At 33.4% G+C, this 26,207-nt stretch overlaps 4 protein-coding genes across 8 annotated transcripts; 3 read left to right on the top strand and 1 right to left on the bottom strand.

Moving 5' to 3' along the window:
• The first annotated feature begins 6,761 nt into the window (after positions 1 to 6,761).
• On the top strand, positions 6,762 to 8,474 carry LOC118048143 (cationic peroxidase 1). The gene is made up of 3 exons (XM_035057715.2): positions 6,762 to 7,048; positions 7,146 to 7,340; positions 7,726 to 8,474. The coding sequence occupies exons 1-3, from the start codon at positions 6,827 to 6,829 to the stop codon at positions 8,272 to 8,274; spliced, it is 966 nt and encodes a 321-aa protein (XP_034913606.1). The 5' UTR covers positions 6,762 to 6,826; the 3' UTR covers positions 8,275 to 8,474.
• Positions 8,475 to 10,607: 2,133 nt separating this feature from the next.
• On the top strand, positions 10,608 to 15,297 carry LOC118048142 (aspartate aminotransferase, mitochondrial). 4 transcript variants are annotated; one of them, XM_035057709.2, is made up of 10 exons: positions 10,608 to 11,020; positions 11,124 to 11,209; positions 11,827 to 12,045; positions 12,161 to 12,266; positions 12,600 to 12,704; positions 12,794 to 12,966; positions 13,326 to 13,485; positions 13,591 to 13,686; positions 13,797 to 13,891; positions 14,502 to 15,297. In XM_035057709.2, the coding sequence occupies exons 1-10, from the start codon at positions 10,853 to 10,855 to the stop codon at positions 14,578 to 14,580; spliced, it is 1,287 nt and encodes a 428-aa protein (XP_034913600.1). In that variant the 5' UTR covers positions 10,608 to 10,852; the 3' UTR covers positions 14,581 to 15,297. The 4 variants fall into 4 exon arrangements, with proteins under 4 accessions (XP_034913600.1, XP_034913602.1, XP_034913601.1 ...); XM_035057711.2 differs by having other exon boundaries at positions 10,613 to 11,020; positions 11,839 to 12,045; positions 14,502 to 15,293; XM_035057710.2 differs by lacking the exon at positions 14,502 to 15,297 and adding an exon at positions 14,024 to 14,419 and having other exon boundaries at positions 10,616 to 11,020.
• Positions 15,298 to 15,903: 606 nt separating this feature from the next.
• LOC118048286 (uncharacterized) lies at positions 15,904 to 16,500 on the bottom strand. The gene has a single exon (XM_035057892.1). The coding sequence runs from the start codon at positions 16,498 to 16,500 to the stop codon at positions 15,904 to 15,906; it is 597 nt and encodes a 198-aa protein (XP_034913783.1).
• A 3,165-nt stretch (positions 16,501 to 19,665) lies between these two features.
• Positions 19,666 to 25,081, top strand: LOC118048140 (uncharacterized). Of its 2 annotated transcripts, XM_073410174.1 has the most exons (7): positions 19,666 to 19,823; positions 20,948 to 21,074; positions 21,819 to 22,015; positions 22,993 to 23,190; positions 23,687 to 23,746; positions 24,177 to 24,374; positions 24,542 to 25,081. In XM_073410174.1, the coding sequence occupies exons 2-6, from the start codon at positions 20,954 to 20,956 to the stop codon at positions 24,327 to 24,329; spliced, it is 729 nt and encodes a 242-aa protein (XP_073266275.1). In that variant the 5' UTR covers positions 19,666 to 19,823; positions 20,948 to 20,953; the 3' UTR covers positions 24,330 to 24,374; positions 24,542 to 25,081. The 2 variants fall into 2 exon arrangements, with proteins under 2 accessions (XP_073266275.1, XP_034913597.1); XM_035057706.2 differs by lacking the exon at positions 24,542 to 25,081 and having other exon boundaries at positions 24,177 to 24,535.
• The last annotated feature ends 1,126 nt before the right edge of the window (positions 25,082 to 26,207 follow it).

Below are 26,207 nucleotides of genomic sequence, written 5' to 3' on the forward strand. Positions count from 1 at the left end.
TCTAGAGCTACCTAGCTAGCTAGCTAGCATAGAAGATTTTGGAATTTTTTTTTTAAAATAGCAAAATTAACGAAAAAAATTGCAAACTACTGTAGTTAAGAAAAAAACTAGTGAAATAGCAGACTTTAATTGGTTTCGTCGTTAGCTTTATAACCAAAAGAGCTGTGCTGATCGATTTTCGCTGACACCACACAAATTTCATTATTTGTTCTTTGTGATCATAATATGGTCTGCAAGGCAAGCAGATTTGTCTGAAAACTGTCAAGAGTCAAGACCTGGATGCATCGTGGGTATCTTTTGAGTGTACGACAAATTGACAACTGATAGTTCAAGTGATAACTCTAGGGGCCGGGTCCTGGCAAACAAACATGCCGCCTCTCTGTTGTGACATGGGATTTATGACTTTAAGGTTCACGGGGCAAGAAATGGATTTAAATTACTATATGGTAGTCCTGGAAAGGTATTTAAAAACCTCCTTTCAAGATGCAGGCTACAGCATCAAATATCTGGATTGAATAATAAATAATAATAATAATATATAAAATTGAAAATAAAGCATGTTTTTGTAAAATTCAAATTCAATAGAGTAGTTCAATAGATGAACGATTTAATAAAAAAAAAATTAAAAGTCTTAAGAGTATAAACCACCACTTTATAATCTTAAAATATGGGTTATAAGAAAGTGATAGAATAATGAATTCAAATAGAATAAAAAAATAGAAACGTAGTGTATAAAGTTCAATTAATTTTTTAAATGCGAGTTACACTATTAATTATTTTTTAAAATATTTTTTATTTTAAAATATAACAGAATAATTTTTTATTTTTTAAAATTTATTTTAATATTAATATATATAAAAAAAACTAGTTTATAATAAAAAATTAAAATTAAATTAAAAATTTTCCAAAAAAAATACTTCTAAAACACATACCGTTCGTACTATATCCTCACATGCGGTATGGAATGGAGCCCATAAAAAAAATACAGAAGTGTAAACATCCAGACTGCAAGATAGCAGCAAATCGCAAAATCCCTCCATTATCAAGCATCAGATGTAGGGTCTCCAGATAGCTACTAGACAGCTAAGCTGATTACTTGGTACTTTGAACTAAGTTGCCTAATCCCCCAAAAATTAGGAGAGAAAGGGAAGGAAAGACTCCTCTTTTCTTTTCTTTTTCCGCGAGATATACAAGGGAAGAAGGTGACAGAATTCTTAAAGATACGATGCCACATTGTAATACTATGAATTTGAAGCTGGTACACTGGCCATCAAACTGCAGATGAAACGACGGGCCGGGTACCCACCACTGATTGATTATTTTGCAACAATGGGAAGGTTACTTTTGGAGGCTTTTGGCATTTCTGCTGGAACATGTTGGAAAGTTGGCAGAGTTACGAATGGTTCTTCAATGCTCCAATGATGACATAAACTAAACGAAATTAGCTGCATTTCCCATGAAAATTGGATGCCTTGGTCAAATTAAATAGTGTTAGCTAGCTAGTACTGCAACGCCTTTCCTTTTCATCTTTTATCTTCCTAGTTCAAGACAGTCTGGCTCTTCTACGCTTTCCTTCGGTCATAGGGCACCTCTTCTATGTATATCTCTTTCTGAAATGACGTGGTTTTGTATTAGCTTTCTTTTATAATTATAATTTATGATAATAAATACTCTCATATGACATGTGGCATCAAAACAAAGCAAGAGCCTAACATTGTGAAGGAGGAAATATTGTGGTCAATAATCTATCAATATTTTTCTTTGTTTGTTTTTCTTTTTTCTTTGCTCTTCTAGATAGAGAGAGATAATTTACCGAAACAAACATAATTTCTTGAAAGATCCATCATTATCTTCTTGCTATGCTCTGATTGCTATGCGTGAAAATTGTTTTCCATATTCAACACTAACTCTTTAATTTCACTCTCTACCTCTTTATAATAACGAATATTTAGTTACGAAGCTAAGAGGCAAGCTAATTTTTTCTTTACCTTTAATGATTTCTGCAAAGAATAAATATCGTAGATTAAAAAGGGTGGGGGGTTAATGTTGTAAGATTTTCCCTACATTTAGGAACTTTGCTAATTGCATAAAAAAACAGTACCAAAAAGGCCGGCAAGAACTCCCTTTTTTCCCGGTTTGTCTTGGTTCCCGATTGATGAACAAGAAGGAAAATGGAACTGTTGGATTTTGTGACTCACCCCCAGGGGATTGGCCACAATGATTCATAACATCATGTGAATGATATTTAACCAGTTGTAATGAGACTTTGTGAAATAGAAGATAATTAGAACATGTGAAACGAGGAGTTGGTGCTCTTGGAAGGCATCATTTCAGTGTTTCCTATGATTGGAAGATACCATATCCCCTCTTTATGAAATACCCTGGCTAGTAAGGCTGCTAGGATTAGAAGAAAAGCTTTGATGTACCATAAGAAAGGGAGGAGGCCTTTCCGCTCTTCTTGCCACCAGTTGATGAACAATCTGTCGATCAAAGGTCTTCAAATTAAAAAATCCACTTTGAAGATTAAAAACAAAGGCTAGTTAACAAGAAAAAAAAAAAAAACATGTCAGTCTGAAGGAGAGAGACAATCAAGGTTCATCCTCATTCTTTAAAACCATCCTTTTTACCAAAAATACAGATTTTATAAGATGCCATGCATGTTCAGCTCTTCCTGATTTTTAATGAAAACGTACAAACGTACATGCATTAATTCATTTTAGTAAGTTTATATAATTAGTTTAATAAACGAAATCAGGAGCGTAATTGGAGAAATATCAAAGTTTGGTGCTGATTTGGATCAACATTGTAAGAAATTAAAGTCCTAGGCCCAAAGTGAAACAGTGGGGATACTATATGGAGCTTAATTGATTTTTTCAGGGGTTATTTTGAGAGAATTAAAAGTTGAAGAGCTAATTAAGGACTGAATAGATTAAATTGGAAACCAATGACTGTTTTGTAAAAGGCACTGACATCCAGGGGCTCAATTGCTAAATTTCATAGATCCAGGGGGCAAATTGAAAATAGCCATTTAAATTGAGAAAACGGCCCCGTTTCGAAGATACTGTTCATCACCTTCTACATTAGTCTAGGAAAAACCGTTTCAGCTCGAAGAGGTAAACGGCCCTGTCGTGGGTCACGTCTCAGCTGCCCATTATCTCCAAACGCCGTTACTATTAGTCATACAACAACGGACGCATGGTATTCTCTGGCTTTATAAAAGCCAGAGAATGACCACGAAAGGGGGAGAGAACGAAAAGAGGGAGAACACGAAAAAAAACCAGTAGAGAGAGAAGGGGACGACTAGAGAGAAGAAAGGAGACAGAAACAGGGGAAGAGAAAAAAAAATCCAGCGTACCCCAGCTTCGCCTTCGTCTCCAGAACACAAACACAGTAGGCAAACAAAGCAGAGAGAGAAAAACAGAAAAAGAGCAGAAACAGAAGACAGGAAAACAAAGGATAATACCACAGCGAAAACAAAAGGAAAACACACAGACTAGGAACAGAAGACTGAAAGAACAGAAAAGAAAGAAAACCAGAGAGAAGAGCAAAAACTAGAAAGAAACCAGGGAAAGACAGAAACACGAGAACAAAGGAAAAACAGGGAAGACCAGGACGACAGAGAGAGAAGACAGAAAATACAGAGAGAAACAGACTGAGAACGAGGACAGAAAGACAAAGAAGAAAGACCAGAAGAAGAGAAGAAGAAACAGAGGAGAGAGTGCATCAAGCAGCCTCACGTCTTCGTCTTCAGCAGGTAAGTTCTCTTCCCCGCTTTTGCAAATATAATTCACTTGTCACTGTGCATACCAACTTAATTCACCGGTTTATGCATGCACGCGTGAATCAGTTCAAGCGTGGCTAATGACCAGCCAGGTCGCTGCCTTAGACCAGTGATTAGGCTGAGCTGGATGGGTTCAGTCTAGTCTGTACGGGTTAAACTAAATCTAATCTACAAAAAGAGAGCTGAGATTAAGGCCCAGCCAGCCCAATTTAATCTGGGTAAGGATTTGTTTTGCAAAACACATATTTATACTAATCATCTTTATTTTATTCCTTTTTGTTTTGATATCTTATCAAACAAGCTTATTTTTATATCAAAAAATTTCAAAAAAAAATAATGGATTATTTTAAATTTATTTGTGGGTCTCTTATGCTTTTTCCCTTCGATGATTTTACTATATATATGATTTGTAGATTTTTATTGTGAAATGTAAATTTATGATGTAATACATACCTATCTTTTTTATATAAAAAAATTACAAAAAAAAATATGTATATCTAGCTTTTAATTCAAATTTTATTAATTTATTTATTGGCACTAGAATTAAATACTATGTTTTTTTTTTGTGTTACATAATATTTAATAATATTAGAGTTGAAAGTATTTATATTTGAATATTTATTAATACCAGAGTTAGAAATATTAAAAGCATATCAATAGTATAATACAATAAATTTTTAATAATTTAAAATAATAAAAAAATAAAGGGCACCAGAGAAGAAGATGAGCACTAAATTATATTGATATTGTTGTTGATGGGAATTTGCCTGCTACTTCTTGTTGCGTCTTGCAGGAAAGATCAAGAGAAAGGTGGGAAGTTGAGTTTAGTGTTTTTGATTCGATGGTTTGGATAATTTCATTATTAAATCCCGATTGTACTACGATAGTATTTAATATTTTTTAAAAAAATTCTTTTTACTATAAAATATATTAAAATAATATATTTTTTATTTTTTTATTAATATTTAAATATAAAAAAATAATTATAAAAAAAAACTATGACTAAAATACTCCCTGTGCCGTAAGTTACTATTCAGGCATTTAGGCGAACCTCCTCATAACCTATATGAACATACCATATCCTATAACCTTTTTCATTCAAGATATTCTACAACACATATAATAATAAACTATCAAGAATTATTGAGTTCTAATAACTAATACAGGAAAAAAAAAAAAAAAACAATAAATTAAGGTCAATACAAAGGGCTATACAAAAAAGCTTAAGAAAACCTAGTTGGTGTCCAATCAAAACTAGTTAATTTTACTTTTGATAATCAAAACTAAATATTCCAACTCTCATTGACTATTTAAATAAAACAAAAAAAAAATCATAAATAGAACAAAAAAATATATACTAATAAGAGAGAGTTCTAACTAAATATAAAAAAGAATTATAAATTAACTATGAAAATATGATCAATCATAAACAGTAACTTTTGGATCTAATTTAGAAGTTTTACCAACATCATATAGTTATAAAAATTTAACCAAACATGGCTTAAAAATTTACTAGCAAAATTTATGACTATTATCTTAAGGTTGTTCATTTTATTAACATCTCCTTGATGACCATTTTTATAGTAAACTTCTACCTGGTATCTCTAACAACTTCAATTTTCTTAAAAAATCATTATTAAATTCAAATCTCTAATATTTTATCTCCAAGTTTTAAGTAAAAGGCAACCTTAAAGTTTTTAAGTTGTTTCTTTTAATAGAAAATTGTTGTACACATGAAACAAAGCATCTTTATTTACAAAATCTATATCTAGATAGATTAACACTTAAATATCTCTATCTATAAATAAGACTAATAGGATGTGAACATATTACATCTTTAAAAAACCAATTATGAACATGAAAATTTTAATTAAATGAGTATTTTTCTTGCCTCTCAAAGTATTCATTAAGGTATAAAGTAAATTATGAGTTTGAAACTTACAAATATAATTGTTTAAGAGTTTTTGTGATAGTGGCTCTTTTTCAAAGTATATTTTACTTGAAAATACATTGAAATAATTTTTTTAAAAAAATTATTTTTGATATCAGCATATTAAAATTATTTAAAAATATATATAAAAAATTATAGCAATTTTTTTTTAATAAAAGCAATTTTTAGTTAATACGGGAAGTTTGAAATAATCTATCGTGCAATATTTGATTTTGTGAACGTTCAACACTTGATGATGATGAATATTGATAATCATGATTCATGTGCCAAATGGCATACAGAACACGAAACCTTAGAATATTGATAATCTTGACAAGCTTCTTGTTAAAATAAAAATAAAAAAGCCAACTAGAATATTGATTAGGTGAGTCGTTTAAATGAACAGAATTCTTTTGACGAAGTAATTCTCGAGAAGAAAATTTTCCAAAGGCACAGCAATATCATTATTTTCATTACAAGATATCTTAATTAGCTAGCAAGTACACACCTTCTAAAAAATCAAGCATATACTGAGGACCTCGGGTTTTAGCATTTCAGTTTCTTTAGTCATTTAAAAATTATGGTTAAATTAATTGTTTTTTTTTCTTGCCCGGCGCTCAAGCATTGCATATATCACAATTACAAGAGTGGAAGCCTGTGTTGTTACTTAAGTTTTTTTTATTATTTTTTTTTATTGATCACATTTGTAATTAAGTCTAGCAAAACCTAGGAAATTAAATTAGGTGCGTTGAAAAATTCATCACATATAGAAGAATTATCTGAATAAAAAATGCAAGGGAGTAGTTAAAACAATAAAGGAAGCAGTCATTAGATAACTTGTAATGACCAAATCATACCATTTTTTAGAACACGCTATTTACCTCATTTATTATATCCATGGCCATGACAATGGCGGTTTTGACAATTTTAAGCTTCTCAGAATTAGTCACAAGATTGGCCAAGTCCTAGAATAATATATATTAACGACTTAATTTCCCTCTCCCTGTCTATAAATACCCATTTGAAGTTATTTAACTCATAGGCAAAGAGAATTGTTTACTAAATATATCACCGCAGGTTTGGAGTTGCTTGGGGTTCAATCTAGTGACTTAAACATGGCTTCACTTGGCATCTCCAGCCTAATTTCTACCTTGTTCCTTGTGTTGGCTCTTGCTACCACAGCTTCTTCTTCAAAAGTACTATCTCCAAATTACTATGATTATGTGTGTCCCGAAGCTTTACCAACTATCAAACGAGTTGTTGAGGCTGCAGTTTACAACGAAAGACGCATGGGTGCTTCTCTACTACGTCTACACTTCCATGATTGTTTTGTCAATGTATTGCACTAACCCATATCCTAATTAGTTATCACATGACAAGTCTCAACTACGTGTTCTTGTGATTGATTTGGTTTCTGTACTTATGATCATGCAGGGTTGTGATGCATCAATTCTTTTGGATTCAACATCCGCCTTTGATAGTGAAAAGAATGCGAAACCTAACAACAACTCAGCTAGAGGATTTGAAGTTATTGACCGAATCAAGTTGGAAGTGGACAAAGCCTGTGGACGTCCAGTGGTCTCTTGCGCGGATATCTTAGCAGTTGCAGCTCGTGATTCCGTGGTTGCGGTATGTACTTAATCTATCATTTCTACACTTCCATGTAATTTAGACAAATTGTCATACATAGTCAGCTAATATTATTGTTTTGATGAGCATGTCTCGTACCCGTATTTCTACATTCAAAGACATGAGGCTTTTTTCCTACTTTATATCATGATTCGGCTCGGTATCCATTTATTATATTTGATGTCGTCCATTTCTAAAAATATAAAATTTTCGTTCACATTGCAGTACTTTGGTTTAGGGTTGAGAATTCTCCAAATTATTCCGATTATAGTGAATTCATTCGCCATATTAAACGCTGTATTTGTTTGTGATTGTTTCTTTTTTGTTTCACGTGATTTTCTCCCCATCTGTCTATGGGATCTGAACAGCTATGTATATTGTGCAGCTAGGAGGGCCAACATGGGCGGTGCAGCTAGGGAGGAGAGACTCGACCACAGCTAGCATAACCACCGCGAACAGTGACATCCCAGCACCGTCTATGGACCTCCCAGCCCTAATCACCAATTTTAAAAAACATGGTTTAAATGAGAAAGACCTTGTAGTTCTCTCTGGAGCCCACACTATAGGGTTTGCACAGTGTTTTACCTTCAGAGCCAGAATCTACAATGAAGCTAACATCGACCCTAATTTTGCAAGAGAACGCAAATTAACATGTCCGAGCACTGGAGGTGACTCAAACCTTGCTCCTCTAAACCCAACTCCTTCATACTTTGATGCTTCATACTATAACGATTTGTTGAAGAAAAGAGGGTTATTTCACTCTGATCAAGCCCTCTTCAATGGAGGCTCAACTGATAGCTTGGTGAAGGCTTATAGCTCAAATGCCAACGCTTTCTGGACAGATTTTGCAAATTCTATGGTGAAGATGGGGAATATAAAGCCATTGACTGGAAAGCAAGGACAAACTCGTTTGAATTGCAGGAAGGTGAACTGAAATGTTTGCTCTTTAATTGGGTTGCATAATATAGAAATATATTTCTTTGATTATTTTTCAAGCAATGTGTTGTTAAATAAGGCAGGGTTATTTACATCTTCTTGTGAGAAATTAAACTCCTGTGTGTGAGGTGAATCATGTGACTATTACATTTCAATTGTGTACTATATATATGCAACTCTGTTTTTCTAAGAGAATACCTGTGAATTGTGTGCTTCTTCTTCTTTTTTTCCTTTTTTTTTCACACTATTCAGTTGACTTCTATTATAACTTTTCGTGTGTGAATCATAAAGTATTGATTTTAATTTTACTGTGTTAGTCTTTTCCTCTCTACAAATATAAATATAGCACAATTTCAACCTGACCGATTCAAGATCCGGGTTTTGGGTTTTGACCGGGTCGTTAGGATCAAATTTATTTTTTAAAAAAATTAAAACTAAGTCGTTTTAATAAAAAAAATTAATGGGTTGAAACCGGTTTTTGACCGGGTCTTGTCAGGCCAACCAAGTCGCCGGGATAGTCAGGTCATATCAGATTTTTTCTTCTCCTATTTTTTCTTCAACCCGATCCGGTTTCAACAATAAGTTCCGGGTCAACCCGCCGAATTGCGCCGGGTTTCAAAACTACGACATGTAAACTAAAAAAAAATATCAATCTATGAAAACAGAAGTCCAAAAACAAAAAACCTTTACACATAAAAACCACACTTACCGAGTGGAAAAAAACTACCGTATACACTAGTTGCAGTGACGGATCCTTGAAGGTAATGGGGAGGACAGTAGCCCGTAGGTTTTGAATAACATTACATTTTTCTTCATATACTTTAATAAACTTATAATTTTATTTCTAATGTTGAATAAATTTATTTAATTAGGACTCTTACTGTAAATAATATAATTGTATATTACCATTCGTTTTTAAAAATAAGATTTGTCCGTATATATTTATGAGATAAATAACTAATAAGATATTATTATTACCCCCTAAACATTATAAAATTTTCAGCCTATAGAAAGATAGTAGAGCATCTATCTTTTTAATACTAGATTTATAAATTAACAATTTTTTAAAATTTGTAACTTTATTTTATTTTTCAAACAAAAAAAATCAAATATAACAGTTGTAAATATAAGCAGTCCAATAACTATGACTTTTTGTTCACTAAAGGAGAAGGATTTTTTGTTTGTTGGAGAAGAAGAAATCTATTTTTATTGATTTAATCTAGATCTAGAAGAAAGAACAAGAATCGGAATATATATATATATATAAGGAGAGCTTTTTATGAATTAAAGGGAATGAGAATTAAATAAAAATGGTGTATAATATAAAATAAGGATATCTATAAAGATGTAAACATGTAAAAAATCGTGATGTAGTGCAGGAGATTTTAGTCAAATAAAACTCACAACCACTCGCATCTTGTTGATTAAAAAATTCACTTTAGTCATATGCAATTAAAAATATTAAATAACAACAATATTATATATAAAAATTCAGATTTCTCTGGATTTAAATTCTCAACCTTGCTTTCTTATCTTTCAACCATAGTTTTTAGACTTAGTTCAGTGACCGACCCGATCCAAGACCCGGATTCTAGGTTTTGACCGGGTTGCCTGAGTTTATTTTTTAAAAAAATCAAAACGATGTCGTTTTAGTAAAAAAAAAATAACAAAAGTTAGCGGGTTACAACCGGGTTTTTTTACCAGGTTTTGCTGGGTTACACCAAATTTTTTATTTTCCTATTTTCTTTTTAACTCGGTCCGGTTCTAGTCTCGAGTCGACCAGCCAAACCAAGTCGAGTTTTAAAACTATGCTTTCAACCAAATCAAGCAAACAATATATAGGTTTGGCTTAGATTAATTAGATTTGGCCAATATGATTTATTTATTTTTAATTCAATAGAAGATTTAAGAAGTTCCAAGTTTTCTAATGTAATAATCTTTCCCAATTACACAATTGAGAAATTGTAATTAGTAAAGGTATATTTAGAAATATGGTAAATATTATTTTTCAAAATTATTTTCACTTAAAAATATATTATAATATTTTTTATTTATGAAATCAATGCATTAAAATGTTTCAAAAACATCTAAAAAATGAATTTTTAAAATTTCTTTAAAAATACAATTGTACCCTATTTCCAAATACACCTTAAATAAAAGTTAATAAATACATAATCATTAGGCTAAACCTTCTTATGTGCCTATATAATTTATCGGTGACAGTGCTATATATGTTTGTAGTTTTCTAGATAGTATTTGAAAAAAGGGAAAAAAAAAAAAAAAAAACACCAAATTAACGGAAAACTAACAAGGGATAAACCCGACAAGATATACAGGAAAGATGGGTCAAAGTCAAGCACTTTCTGGTGGCCCAGGAGGAAAGATTAGCAGCGAACTAGTAAACCCTGGTGCTAGCTTTAGAACCAAATACCATTAGCCCACAGGAAAACAATTGCTAGAAAAACCATGGAAGAGATATATGACAGCCCACTGAAGCTACCCTCCATCTCTGTGCAAGATGAATATAAGGACATTACTCTCTTTCTTGGGTTAGCTGAGATTGAAGATTATTTATCATGTGGAAGTGCTTTTTGACAAGAACATCAAGATGCTTCTCAACATCAGCAGGTAACAAGGCACTTAAATGGTGGGATCATGTAGCCCCAGCTCCAAAAGATCCCATTAATAGTGTAACTGAGGCTTTTCTTGCTGACACTAGTCCCACAAAGATCAATCTTGGAGTGGTATATCTTTCTATTCCTACTATTTATTGATCCATTGATGGTGTTTCTTGTACAGTCCTTTGTGGGTTGTGAATTAATAGTATCTTGTTGCTTCAATTTTTAGGGAGCTTATAGAGATGATGAAGGGAAACCTGTTGTCCTTCAATGCGTTAGAGAGGCTGAGGCAAAGATTGCTGGTTGTGACTTCTTGTGAGTTTCATTTACTTAAATTACTTGTTTATAGTGCATTAGCTTGGTATTCATCAAGATACTGTTTTTATAGTTGATGTGTTCATTTACAATTCTATCTTTTAGAAATCCCAATTCTAATTATCAAGAAGTGAACTTGGCTTTTCACTTACTTTTCTTTTCATTTGTCCAAAACTTCTCTGTAACTTGAAGGTTCATAATTTGATGTATTTGTGTGATGTTGTTCTTGTTTCTAGCATAAATAGTTTATTTTATGGTCACTGCAGATATAACTTAAAAATGACAATCTCAACATATTTGTGACCTTAATCATGGTTGTTCTCGAATTGTAATTGTCAATAGTGATTAATGTGCCTGAATTAATCTAATCTCGTGTGTCAATCTGTCTGTATAAGTAACCTCTTGATTATAAAAGGAAGGAGTAAAATGTGGATTTGCTTCAGTCTTACTGAGCAAAACTTTTAGGCAAAATTTACAGAGAAATGGTTAGTCATGCTTACCACATGTTCCAAATATATTTGTTCAATCACAGAAACCATTTTGTTGAATGTAAGCTTTCTCCTTCTTCGCGAAAACCCCTCTCTGCTGCAGAATGTTTTTAAGTCTCAACTTTTTAGAGGTGTTGGCAGGGAGTCGGTCTCTTCTGCAGTGAGTTCAAAACTGGTTGAGGAGAGTGTCAAATTGGTTTATGGAAAGAATTCGGATGTTATAAAAGAAGGGAGGTTTGCTGGAGTTCAAGCTCTATCAGGAACTGGTGCATGTCGTCTCTTTGCTGAGTTCCAGAGGCGTTTCTATCCTGAATCTCAAATATATATGACTGATCCAACTTGGTCCAAGTAAGTTTGTTTGGTATTCTTGGTTATTTCTCAGGTATCTGAAGCTGGATTTTTAAATTGGACTAATGCATGAGCTTCCTTCTGTCAATGACCTTCAATCTTGCGCAATGTATAGCCACCATAACATATGGAGAGATGCCCTCGTTCCAGAGAGAACTTTTCACTACTACCATCCTGATTCAAAGGGTTTAAATTTTTCTGCTCTTATGGATGATGTCAAGGTATAGCAGTTTACTAGAATTTATCACTCAAATAATTCTTTATTTGATAATTCAAAAGATTTTTATTGTTTCTAATACACTCACCATGTCATTCACTGTGACTAAGAGGCACATGAAAAAATCAGCAATGAGAAGGCTATCTCTGCATTACTCATTGTTTAATCATGAATTGTCTCAGACATTTGCCGTTTCTATCTTAACTGTTTCCTTTCTGAATATGTCTACTTGCTTAGAAGAGCACTAAATATGCTGCATTATATTAATCCATGCAACATATGGAGTAAAAACAACTGTCGAGTTTTATTAGTTTATTTTGTTTGATGGTTTCTTTAGAATGCCCCGGATGGTTCTTTTTTCTTACTCCATCCTTGTGCTCACAACCCAACTGGGGTTGACCCTACCGAGGAACAGTGGAGAGAAATTTCGTATCTTTTTAAGGTAATTAAGCCAGATGCTGTGTTTCGCCACATTTCTGCATATCCAGATAGTCAACTTAAGTCTGTCTTTGTTTTTTTTTTTCTTTTTAGGTAAAAAATCATTTTCCCTTCTTTGACATGGCTTATCAAGGTTTTGCAAGTGGGGACCTCGACAGGGATGCCCGATCAATCCGGATTTTTGTTGAAGATGGGAACTTAATAGGTTGTGCTCAATCCTTTGCAAAGAACATGGGATTATATGGACATCGAGTTGGTTGTCTCAAGTATGTGCACATTCTGGATTATATTTTGAGGTTGTGTGCATATTTTTCATTTTCAAAGGTTGGAATAGACCGGTTTTACTCCTGCTTTATTAGAGCAGAGAGTTATTTGAGAGCTAGCTTCCGCACCTGTTTGAGTTAATTATAGATTGCGAGTAGTGATAAGCATAAAATAGCACACAAAATCAGAGAAAGTAATTGACACAGTCCTAAACCATACCAAATTATCTTCACTGCCATTGAATGATAGTCAAATGGTATGGTCTGGTTGCTGGTCAAGTAACCTAAAAGTCCTCACCTCTAACCCTCTTGACTTGTCTTTAGGTTTGAATTCTGATATCAGTTACTTTTGCTTCTTTCAGTGTTCTCTGCAATGATGCAAAGCAAGCAGTTGCAATTAAAAGTCAACTGCAGCAGATTGCCCGGGCAATGTATAGCAGTCCTCCTGTTCATGGTATATTACTGGTCTCAGGTATCTTGAGTGATCCTAATATGAAAGCACTTTGGGTCCAAGAGGTGAAGGTAAATACTATCACGAGTTATTTTATCCTGTTTTGTTTTATTATTTCTCAATTAAATAAACGAATCGGTATCTAATATGCCTTCTGATCATACATGCAAAATAAGGTGATGGCAAATCGCATTCAAAATCTGCGGACTACTCTGCGGAAAAGCCTTGAGCAATTGAGTTCTTCACTCAATTGGGAACACATAACTAATCAGGTTAGTAGTTTAACATTGTAGGTCAATTCATGCTGCTTCAACAAAGAAAAAGGAACTGAAATTTTAGCATTTGACTTTAAACATTTAGCTAAAAAATTACCTAATTGCAGGTTGGGATGTTTTGCTTCTCTGGCTTGACCCCTGAGCAGGTTGATCGGCTGCAAAGGGGATTTCACATTTACATGACTCTTGATGGACGTATGAGGTAAACCTATATTCTAAGAAATAATGCATAGATCTAGTCCTAAGATAGGTGTTTTCATTTTCTTTTATATTAATTTAATGAGCTATAGGAATAACATAAGCTGTCTGATATGACTGCACTTGTCACATGCAGTATGGCTGGTGTTACCACAGGCAATGTGAGTTATTTAGCAAATGCAATTCATGAAGTAACCAAATTTGGTTAGGAAGCATTGATTATCTTTAACAGTCTCCATCAGCTTACATGCGATTACTGATCAATTTTTATGCTGCTAAAGACTTGTTTAAGTGATGATAACTATACAACCACAGATTGTTGAGGAGCTGGAGAGTAGAAATTTCAGACATGACTCAGCTTATTATTGTTCTATTCTAGGCTTTGTAAATAATCAATCTACATTTTTACACAAAAATATCAATCTATGTAGTGATGCAGATGGGACAGATGAAATTGTACATTCTTGTCCCTGATATGAGCTTCTGAGTTCTAAAAACTATTTCATTAGAATGTTTGATGATTTCTTGCTAATTTTTCTTCAATGAATTATCATATGAAAACTCTCAGATTTGATTTTAATTCATCAATATCTCGCCTCTCATCGATATTGTAGACACATGTTGAGAAAGAACAGAAAAGCAAAAGCTGTCTTGCTTCTGAAGCAGCTGAAGGAGCCTAGTTACTGTAATTGATTTAAGAATCTGGAAGTTTTAAGCGTGGAAACTTTAATGGTTTGTCCGTGTAAAGCCAAATCAATCCCTAACATATCGGTAAACATGGAACACAATCCCACAGAACAGCTGTGAAACACGCTCGTGATGCTAGCAGGCTGAACTGCCGACAAGTTGGACACAAGCAAAGCTTGAGCAACTGTTATTTGTTAGTCGTTGGATTTCCATTTTGGAATCTTCTTTCTTGTGAGGTTTTTCGGTCTCATCTAGTCTTCTTTGTCAGTCATTAGAAAGAACAAAATGAGATCCTTCAGTAGTACATCTTTCTCTGCTCTTTTGTTCTTTAGGTTCTTAAAGTACAGATGCTTTGGGCCCATGACATTGACTAATTGGATTTTTCTAAGAACGAACTGTTTATGATTCACGGTTATGAAGAAATTTCCCCGAGCTTTGTATTCGATCTGATTTTGCTTTTGTTTATGCTCATCTTTTTGGATTGTATGAGCAAGATCTGATCTTGTCTTAAGCAGCAAATCAATAATGCCCAAACTAGGCAAGATGAACAGGGATTACACATACATGCAACAATTATGCATTTGATTCAATAATTGTGTGGTCGGTGAGTCAACTCATTAATTGATCTTATTTAGAGACAGGCAGAAGCTTGATGTTCTCTTTTTACAAATTATGACAAGATTTCAATATGACAGAGGACAACTCAGAGCCAAAAGATTCCTGGCAAAAGGGCTATGGTGAAATTAAATATTTTGGTAGGAAACTGTACCAATCTATCCTCTTTGCATTAAATAATCACAGAGGTGGAGATAGAGACACAGAAACTTCTAACAACAATGTCTTTCAGCAATCAGTTACTAATTGCACCCCACTTTAAAATGTATCCTCCAAAATTATGTTAATGCCCTACCAAGCGTGTTCTTGAGGGCTTGAGAATCATGCTCATTAAGGCAATGCATTATCATAGTAATTAGTAAGAAATTAGAGATGATGGATGACCAGTAGGGTACTGATAATTTCATGCACACTATGACGGTGTTTATCGGTTGCTAAATTGAGCCAGAGGTTCAAGTAATTTCATTGTTTGTGTGTGCAAAATTTAGAGGAAGATGCTGAAGTTCTAACAACAGAGACGACGCTGAATTAATTAGATACGTCACAGTAGCAAAATAAACTAGCTGTGTTTTCAACAACATTCAAAAAACATATCATTAATCATGGCTGTTCAAGTCACACAACCACAGAAAAAACACACATTAGCATAAACATGTTGAGAATTTCTAGACAGTTCCTAGGCCAGATCGAACAACAACGATGACCAAGAATTGGCTACCACACACCATAGCATCCTCGAAGCCCACCGGTACTGGCATTTCTCCGGCTAATGCCAAAGCACAAAGTTGAAGTAGGAGATCCCATGTGTGATTCTTCAACATCTTCAAAAACCCTCGAATCAAATGACGATCCACGGCTAGAATACCTGCTCCTCCCATGGTACTTTCGTGGAGTCAGAAGGCTTGATGAATTCAAAGATGACCATGATGCAGAAGATGGGGTTGGTGACAAATTTGTTGCAGAAGTGGACACGTTGTTTTTCTTGAGATTGTTCCTTGAAAATAACAACTGTAAGAGACTGGATCTTGAGTGTTTCTTGATGGTTTTTTTATCAGAATTTGTATAGTAAGAGGGAGGTGGAGTTAGAGGAGGGAGTGTTTTTTCACAAAATGTGTACTTGGGGGTACCAGGCTGAGACTCCCACACAAACGGAACACCAACAGACACCCCACCATAATACACTCTAAAAGAAGGGTTAGCCATGGAGCTTTCCCTGGACAGAAGCCTGGAAAAAAACTTGTCATCTTGCTTAATCTGGAGGGCTTTCTGTACTGGAAGGTCCATGTCTGGAGTAGCACTCCTCCTAAGCATCTTGGATTGATGGGATTGCTGGGTTTCAGAGACAACAAGGTTTCAGAAATGAAAGAGAGGGAGCACCTAAGAATTACTACTAATTAATTGAAGTCTTGCACCTCATATATAGAATAGAATAGAACATGCGTTGTTATTGGTCATACATTGACTTAAAAAGATTTGTGCGAAGGTGCATGGTACCCCACCCTAGAGCATCAGTGACCTAACAAAGCCCTCTAGATATCCCAGCTACCCATTTTTTGACCATTGTTTCCAGTTCTTGTTTAACAGTGGCGGGCTCTAAGCTCGTCAGTTTACTCGTACTTCTCAGCATAGGGATTCTCCTGTCCGTGCAAGGCAATCTAGAGCCTTTCCCTGCATGGCCCCCGTCCAAGAATTCGATAAGAACGCAAAAGTTAAAGAAGAATTGCCTCCTTTTTTTTTAGTTTGGGTGGTAAGATTTGCACCTCTGCACACCTTTTTTAGAGTGATGGAAGCTGGTTTTAATATATTAAAATAAACTGTTATGCAAGCTCTCTTTATTCTAACTAATAAAATATTCATCATACGTTATCGCATTTTCAGACTCGGGATAATAGCAACAAAATCCAGAAGGTATTGAAAATACCTTCTGCTTTTAAAAATATTTTTTATTTGTTTTTGAAATGTAAAAATAAACGGGTTATTAATAAAATCTGAATTGATGCGGTTTTTTGTTTTGTTGCCTCCTTTTCCAAGACTTTAACCTAGATGGCAGTGAGAAACAAATTCATTAACAAAATGGTTTTTTTGTTTTGTTTTGTTTTCTTGCTTGCTTGCTCACGGCCATGGCCATGGCCTAGATCAGTTGGAAATAAGAACACAAACGAGGCATTTGAGTCCAGAAAGCTATGATCACTTCGAGGAGCAAGGCATGTGATCCAATGACACTTGACACATGCTTATGATGTGATGGTCAAACTGTTTCTTGAAATGCCCCATATGGGATGCAAATGCGATCCAATAGCCTGGAGTGCAAATGCATTTACAATAAAGTATTATTTGCTTACACGGCGCTTGAATTAAAATATTACCCTCTCATCCATGGAAGCCATAGCCATTTATGGAGAGCTGTCTTGGACTCGGTAGGACCGATTGATGCTGATTTTTTTCGTCTTTTATTTTGTGTGATAATTAAATGTGTCTTCCTTTTAATTTGGTTGATGGAAATTAAAAAAAAAATTTAAAGTAAGGTTAAAGATGCATTGTGTGATGTTGATATGAACACCCATAATTGATTAAGATGATATACAGTGACTGGTCCCTTAATTAATGGGTTTGTCTCCACAAAATATGTTAATGAGGGTACAACAAGACTGGTGGGAAAGTGGGCCTGCAATCCTCCATGGAGATTGAAGGTTGTTTCTGCAGTGGGCCTTGCAACGGTAAAGTTGGGCTAAATCATGATTTGGTGTTGGGCCAACGTGGCAACCATCTTGTCTTCACCTCCCGCAATATTTAAGGATACTATTCTGTCAAATAGCTATTGCTTTCTGGATCTATACTCAAGAAACACGAGTTGGCAGATGATTATTTTAAAAATTATAGTTTTGAAACATAACCCAAATCATCAAGTTAATTTAAAATTCGGCTAAATTAAAATTAAAACTAGATCGGGTTAAAAAGAAATAGAGGTAAAGAAAAATTATGTGTGACTCGATTGACTCAGTAAAACTCGGTTAAAACCCGGTTGCAACCCATTATTTTTGTTTTATTTTTTTACTAAAATGACATCGTTTTGATTTAAAAAAAAAATTTTACCACCCAATAACCCGGTCAAAACCCGGACCCTAGCCTTAGACCGAGCCGGGTCTAAAAACTATATTAAAAATAATAATGATTATTTTTTAAAATATATTAAAATAATATATTTTTTAAATTTTAAAAAATTATTTTTAAAAATAATATATTAAAACGATATAAAAATATAAAAAATTAATTTTAAATAATGAATAATTTAATTTTCATGAAGCGCTAATTGAAACCTAATGAATTCCCAATCACTTGAATCTCATAAAAAATATAATTTATCCTCTGTATAAAAAAAATTATTAAGAATAATAAAGTGCAAAATCATCTTTATACTATTATACTGTTTGAATATACATTGAATTTTCTCAAATGCTACACTAAAATCCTAAGTACCTTTAGTTTTATATATATATATATATATATATATATATATATATATATATATATATATAATGCAACCTAGCCAGTTGAAATAATAATAATAATAATAATAATAATAATAATGCTGGAGAAAGAGTATCGCCCCGAAGCTTCTTTAAAGAGGCTAGGCAGATCCTGATATATGATCTTTCATTTGTTATTAGATTATAAAATGGAAGAAACAATCTTATTGGCATAAAGCAAGTGTGCAAAATGCAAATAAACCAAGTATTTTTTGTACTCAATCATCTCCTTCCAATTGGATATTGATTGAAGTATATTACACATTACCTTCTTTTGCTTGTTAGTGAAGCTTTTCTGTTAAAAAACTAAAAGAAATAAAGTGTAACGTCATCATTTATATTATTATAGTTGTTTTTTAAAATATTTTTATTTAAAAATATATTAAAATAATATTTTTTTATTTTTAAAAATTATTTTTAATATTATCATATCAAAATAATTTAAAAACACCAAAATAATATTAATTTAAAATGAAAAAAAATAAAAAATATATTTTTTTAAAATTTCAGAAACAAAAAGGGCTTAAAGAGTGTTTTGTTTTATGCGCATTAAATGTTATTTTTTTTAACTATAAATTAATTTTTTTAAAAAAAAATTATTTTTGTACATTAATATTAAAATTAATTTTAAAAAATATTATTTTAATATATTTTTAAATAAAAAAACATTTTAATTAACAATATCTGTCACCGTCACAAATAACCCCTTCCGACCCCAGTTAATATCCTTTCCTTCTCATAACCATCGCTTCCTTCCTTGTTTCGTTAACTACCCAACCAAAGTCAAAACGCCAACCATCCACTCACATCTTGCCACATCAGTATCATTTCCAATCAACTAAAAAGTAAAAACGATAAACGCACTTCTGTCTCCAATCCTCCATCCCCGTAGTAACACGTAGACACATGTCATAAGCATTTAATCTGCTCCTCATCACAGAAGATCATAGTCATTGGATTAAAGCAGGGCCAGCAAGCAACCCAACAATAATTCGTCTATTTGGCTGATCAGACACTCTAATCCGAAGAGGAACTGCTACCTCTCTCCCTCTCTGCTTTCAATTCCATCGATCAAAATCCTCTTACCACCGGCGAAATTCCGATTAGGTAATCTTCCTTATAATTATTTCGGTATTCTATTGATCTCCTATATGGTTCCTGGTAATCAATTCCATCAAAATTTTAGTTTCCAAATTTTAATTGACCTATTTTTTATTTAATTATACTGTTTTTATGCAGGTTAAAACAAGGTAATTATTAATAGATTTCTAAGCTAATTAGATTTAGTTATCGTAGCTTTGAAGTTACTAATTAACAGTTAATCAGGCAGTACAAGATGCAAATTATCACAGAAAAATGGAAGATTAGGGCTATTAGCCTGATTCTTAGGCTGTTTTTGTTTGTTTTTGTTTTAAATTAAATTTTTTTATATAATTTTGGATCATTTTGATGTCTTAAAGTAAAAAATAAAGGTTAAAAAATGAAAAAATATATTTCCAAATAAAAATCACTTTAAAAGCAACCGCTATTGTAATCTCAAATACTACCTTAATCACACCATCTGAGGAACTCGTAATCTGTGTTGCCATCACTTGCCTATAAATTTTTATGTAAAATCTAGTTGCATCAAAATGAGGGACAATGACTTTTTTTAGTAAGGTGTTGCTCCGTAGTATCATAGTTGACTCTCTCAAAGTTGTGTCTAGTTGTAAAATCTTATTGCCGATAGTGAATTTAAATCCTCCTAGCTGTTATTGTACTGAATAGTTAAGAGTAATGCTCGTGTGATGAGAATTCTCCTGAAATTAACAGTTTAATGTAGAGGCTGCCTTTGTATAATGCTCGATGTAGGACTATGGATATAAAGAGCTAGTTATAAAAGATTTTAATCATGAATATAGATAGTAGAAGAATATGATTTTACAGGGAATTTCTAATTGCGAAAGCAAATATTACTTCCCAGGATATTCTAAGACAGTTCCAATTCATAAAAATATGGATAGAATATGTTTCCTTGCAGGATAAATTTACTTCCTAGCAACTGTCCTGCATCCAGATTTAAAGTAGTTGGATGTCTTAAGTTTTACCTATTTGGAATTTCTCTGGTGCTGGTTTTTCCTTCTATCTGCAGTAATTATATTCTTCTCTCTTATGGTCATCAATTTTTTTTTGAATTTTTCTTTAATGCTTGGAAAAATTTTCCTTGTGGTATTAACTTCATGTAAGTTTAGGTTATTATGGACATGAGAATAGGGCTGTTATTTCTTCTCACTCTAAGTGCTGCTGGGTCCACTGCTGCTAGACAAATGGCAGCCACTGAGATTTTCAGGACGACCACAGGAACCTATGATATACCAGGTAATCTCTTAACCCTTTCCGTATACTAATTAACAGAATCTTTGCAATTGTATACCATCAGGTGATGGACCTATGGTTTCGTGGTGTAATTTGAAACTCTGTTAGCCGCACATTGTGACTATAGTGCCATAACAATGACATGTTTAATTTATGTTGGCACACACTGCTTCTGTTATTGCTTGGCCAGGGAAATTGATTAGAAATGGTTCTGTTCTGTTTAGTCAGATGTTAAATTATAGCTCAGTGTTATCTGAACTTATATCTAGCAGTTTTATTGATTAATCCCACTAGCAGTTTCATTTTAAATACTCTGCAGAGTACACCAACAGAGCATATTCAATTTGGTGATGTTTTACAGCTTAAAACCTGGCTTTCATATTACACTGCATCAGAAAGACATTATAATGTTACTGTCTCTAAAATGGAATTTTGGCGTTAGATGCTGGCAGGGATAATAGCCATTCTTCTTGATATAACAGGTCCATCACTTGTATGTGATCGCTTTTTGGGTTATTCTCACTCATATTAGAAGCAAAAAGTGTGGGATCCTTGAAATTTGATATTTGCCAAAGTCATGCCATTGTGTGATCATGGATGGGTAGATCTTAAACAACTCTCCCATTTAACGATGCTTCAAATCTGTTGTTTCTGGTTGAAAAATAATTTGCCTTTTCAGGGTTGTTGATGTGAAACTTCTTAATTCTGAAAATATTCCCATTACTGATCCTGTGCTTCCTTTTTCAGCTATAAAAATGAAAAACCAGGAGCTAGAAACAGATATTCAAACTTCAAACAATGTTACCAGGAAAGATGAGGTGTGCACATTGTGTGAGGAGTTTGCTGCCCAGGCACTTGATTACATGGCTGAAAACAAAACCCAGACTGAAATTCTTCAAATCCTTCACAAAACCTGTTCTCGTTTGACTACTTTCAAGCAAGAGGTAACCTTTAGCTTTTTGGCTGATCATTATTGGATGTTGAATTGGAAACCAAAAATTTTGGCCCTTCACTTCTTTCCATCAATTGTGCTACCTTCAGTTTTTCTCTGCAAGATTTTGTTTGTGGTTTGTGTGTTGGTCTAAATTCTGTATGATAATGTATAATTCTGGACATCCACCTCGGTAGCATTGGTGGAGCAGCAAGTGTGGAGGTCCAGATTCTAGCAGGGAAATGTTTTTTTTTGGAAGGCAGGCAGAACGGAGTGGATTGGCTGAATGCTATTATCACACCCATTTTCTATAAGAGAAATTGAGCATGTGATCTCTGTCTATAGTAGTCGATTACCAATTAAGGTGACATCAAGTGGAGTCCTAGGATGAAGGATTTGGAAATGTTCTGACCGTGCATGATTTGTTCTTGAAATGTATGCTCTTGTGACTTAAATTGACTTGTGGTTGCTAGCCTGAGAATTTTACCATTGCATCCGTATATCATGCTGTATGTACAGGTGGTTTTACATGTGCATAAAATGTCTTCTTACTTTCTCCATACTCGAGTGAATCCTTAAATTGACTTTTGTTTTAGAAAGCTTAATATAATCTATTTGGACGTTTCTTGTTGCAAGACTGCATAAATTGCACTTATTTTTATCTAAAAGATGTTATTGTACTTGGATACTGGATAGTTTGTTTTCAATGGTCAGCATACCACCACAAGTGCCAATTGGACAGATAATGATTGCAGAGATTGTTCATGACATGTAATTTGAATAATTATAGTGTAAATTCATGCACCACAAATTTCTATTTCTAGGTGTATGTATGTATGTCTAATTTGACTAATTGCACCCAGTATTGTTACTTAGTGGTGGAACTCTGGCCATGGAGAAGCTTGTAAAACATTGTGTATCTTAAAATCCTTGAATACTTAACTATGGTACTTGACTAATTCTAAATGCTTTATGTTTTGCTTCGCACAGTGCATCACTTTGGTGGACTACTATTCTTCTATTTTCTTCTCATATGTTTCCTCAGTGCAATCTGATGATTTCTGTCGCAAATACAATCTCTGTCATGAAATGGAAATCTTCTCTGCAAAACACCAAGAGGATAGCTGCAGCATTTGTCAACATGCTATTTCAGAAGTATTAGTCAAGTTGAAAGATCCTGACACACAGGTTTGCATTTGACTGTTGGCTAGCATGGATAATGATTATAAAGGTTGTTTTGCTTTACTGCCGCATCATTTGGATGCAATTAGTTAATCAATCAAGCATGTTAGATCATTGTTTTCTGGATCAGTGACCAACCAAAGACCAAAAGGCACCAATCTGGCAATCCATTTGTTGGACTGACTAGCAAAAAATAACTAATTAGTTGTTGATATGATATCCTTTGAAACACTTGTCCAGTCTAGAAGAACTACAGAAACAGGAAAATGGAACTTTCTTCCTCATCATTTTTATATTTTTGGGAAACTGATTAGTGAGATAATCTAATTGTCACCTCATTGCAGTTAGAGTGCAATTAATTTATACACCGACAGAATCAATCTTAAGCTCTTATAATTTCTCTATTTATTTACTTTTTATCCTGTATGATGCCTGTATTGCAGTTCTTTGCCAATTAGTCAACCTAATGCTCATTCTTGCTTTTTTTTGTTTTTTTTCCCAGCTGGAAATAATCGATTTACTTTTGAAGGCATGCAACTCCATGGAGAATTATGCTAAAAAGGTGAGAACAATACTGGAATTTAAGATGAAATGTTTATAGTATTACACTTTAATTCAATTGTAATTCAGAAGACAGTGAATAGGGCCATAACTCAACTTCACCCCAAATTTATTAAGCTTCTCCATCTTGTTGGCCACCTATTTGATTTGTCACACTTATTTGCATGATAGTAGTGATCCTCATTGATTGATCGATTTCATTCTACTCAATGGTTTGTATAGGCATCCTAGGATCACCATCTATAAGAAAACTACACACTGAACTCGTAAGGTTAGACAAATTAATATAAAAGAAACATTAAATTGAAATTTTAGTGGCATTTTTCCTGGCTATTAAAATTCTCAATTAAAGGTTACAGGAAAATTCAACCTGCAACCATATGTTACAACTCGATTTATTTCTCTAACATCTTGTTTGGATTTTTTGGCAGTGCAAAAGGATGGTTTTTGAGTATGGCCCCCTGATTCTAATCAATGCAGAGCAGTTTCTGGAAACAAAAGATGTATGTACACTGTTACATGCCTGCAAAGTGCCAAAAGACAGTGGTGAGCAAGCATCGACAATGCTGAAGGCTGATTCATGATCATGATGCGAAAGATCAATTGGAAAGAAAATGCTCATGTTGCTGGTGTGCATAATAACTGGTGCTTCAGTTGTAATTATGGTGCACTGTGATTTCATTACGTGTTTGAAATAATTACATTCTTGTTGTATAAAAACCATAGATCTGGAAACTCATTTCTCTGCTCATCGGAAGCTCTGGATAATTGAATTGCTTTGATTTGGGAACTTCAGATCTTGCAGGTTGCTGATGAACAAAAACAAAAAAGAGAAAACTTACACCAGCTTTATTACATGACACTGGTGGGTTACTCCATTTAGTTGCTTCTTGTCCTTGCCCTGTCCTCAAATTTAGTTTGTGGTAACAACCTCTTCACCTCGGGTAAATGTGTTGATTCCTTTATATTAAATTTGCTAAACATTTGTGGTCTATAAGCTTTATTTCGGTGGACCTTTTGTTTGCTAGCAGAAAAAAGGTTGGGAAACGTAAAAGTTAAATGGAGTTTCGGATCCGAAACCTTGAAAACGGAAGTAGTTTCATAAAATAAACACGTGTTTTATATACCAAGAAGTGAGCGGTTTTTTTTGTTTGCGTACTTGACGTCTTTTTAACATACTTTGGACTGAGGGAAGTGGATTTGACACGTTATCCTTGAAGTTTTGTTGCCTTTTATGGAAGCTGCTCTCTCTTGGCATGTTATGGCCATACGAAATATGATCAAATTACTGTGCCAATTCTGAGTGAAGGGGGATCACCACGGGCATCACAAGGTTAAAAACCCAACTGATAATACAAAAAAAAAAAAAAAAAAAGGCATGTTGAAGTTCATTGCTATCCCAACTGGACAAGCCCAACAACCGAGCTTCAAGGTGCATCCTTGTGGAACTAGTAAAGGAACTCTGTTTTGAAGCTCTCTTTTTTTTCCTGACCTTGGAAGCTAAAGATGGAGATTTTGAAGCTGTTAAGTGAGAAAAAAAGAAGTCAGATTTTAAGTCAGTTATGATGTTCTATATTTTGTTGTTAGGAAAAAGTACTTAAAACGATTTACAACTTCATTTCTTTATTTACAGTATGTGAAAGTTGTATAGCAATTGTTGTATCCCTGTATTATTTCTGAAGTAATGTATTTTTTGTACAGAATTTTGAATTTCCCTATAATTTTCCCCTTCGAGTCTCGTTTTATTGTTGATTCCGAGTTGCATAAAAAAATTTCCAACTCTTTGAGTTATGTAATTTATAGTAGTTTCTTTAGTTTCCTTCTTAATGGTAAAATTAGCTACAATCTCTCGAAGAATTATGTTTCTGTATTCAATTAACCACAAAAAAACATATGATTGATCAAAAAATAAAAGAAGAATGTTTGTCAGTATTATAAAAAGATACATTCCGAATATTATGAAAATATCTCAACAATCATATTTGATAACAAAATAAAAATTAAATGAAAATAAAATAACCTGTTGCAGAGAAAAATAAAGCTTAACTATCAGTAAAACAAACATTGAATGATGAAATGAAAAAACAATAATTTTAAAAAAGAATAAAAAACCTAACTAGAGTCAGCATACCAAATTTGTGGCTCGGTTGTGAGATTAGGGTAGCCCCACATAAAAAAAATAAAAAAAATAATAGAAGTCAACTCTGAAGTAAACTAAATGATGAAAAGCAAAACTAAAAAAAAAAAATCAATTTAAAAAAAACTTTGAATTTTTTTTTTATTTAACATAGGTTAACTTGACTAACTTAAGGTCTAATAACCTCATGAAAAAGAAAGCAAAAAAAATCATGAAGTTTAAGGTCCGATAATCTAATGTTGAAAGATGAGATTGAAAAATAAAAGATCAAATTTAAATCGAGCTAATCTTCAAAACTCATGACATCAGGATAACCCATAAAATA

This window comes from Populus alba, chromosome 6 (genome assembly GCF_005239225.2).
Source record: "Populus alba chromosome 6, ASM523922v2, whole genome shotgun sequence".
NCBI lineage: Eukaryota > Viridiplantae > Streptophyta > Magnoliopsida > Malpighiales > Salicaceae > Populus > Populus alba.

What these genes read in the sequence shown, in the direction of transcription:
- LOC118048142 (XM_035057709.2), top strand. Translation starts at nt 10,853, where the DNA reads ATGTGGAAGTGCTTTTTGACAAGAACATCAAGATGCTTCTCAACATCA. An exon ending in ATTGCTGGTTGTGACTTCTT is followed by an intron (nt 11,210 to 11,826) that starts GTGAGTTTCATT and finishes TCAACTTTTTAG; the next exon opens with AGGTGTTGGCAGGGAGTCGG. An exon ending in ACTCTTGATGGACGTATGAG is followed by an intron (nt 13,892 to 14,501) that starts GTAAACCTATAT and finishes TCGATATTGTAG; the next exon opens with ACACATGTTGAGAAAGAACA.
- LOC118048286 (XM_035057892.1), bottom strand. Translation starts at nt 16,500, where the DNA reads ATGCTTAGGAGGAGTGCTACTCCAGACATGGACCTTCCAGTACAGAAA.
- LOC118048143 (XM_035057715.2), top strand. Translation starts at nt 6,827, where the DNA reads ATGGCTTCACTTGGCATCTCCAGCCTAATTTCTACCTTGTTCCTTGTG. An exon ending in TCCATGATTGTTTTGTCAAT is followed by an intron (nt 7,049 to 7,145) that starts GTATTGCACTAA and finishes ATGATCATGCAG; the next exon opens with GGTTGTGATGCATCAATTCT. An exon ending in CTCGTGATTCCGTGGTTGCG is followed by an intron (nt 7,341 to 7,725) that starts GTATGTACTTAA and finishes TATATTGTGCAG; the next exon opens with CTAGGAGGGCCAACATGGGC.
- LOC118048140 (XM_073410174.1), top strand. Translation starts at nt 20,954, where the DNA reads ATGGACATGAGAATAGGGCTGTTATTTCTTCTCACTCTAAGTGCTGCT. An exon ending in AGGAACCTATGATATACCAG is followed by an intron (nt 21,075 to 21,818) that starts GTAATCTCTTAA and finishes TTCCTTTTTCAG; the next exon opens with CTATAAAAATGAAAAACCAG. An exon ending in TGGAGAATTATGCTAAAAAG is followed by an intron (nt 23,747 to 24,176) that starts GTGAGAACAATA and finishes ATTTTTTGGCAG; the next exon opens with TGCAAAAGGATGGTTTTTGA.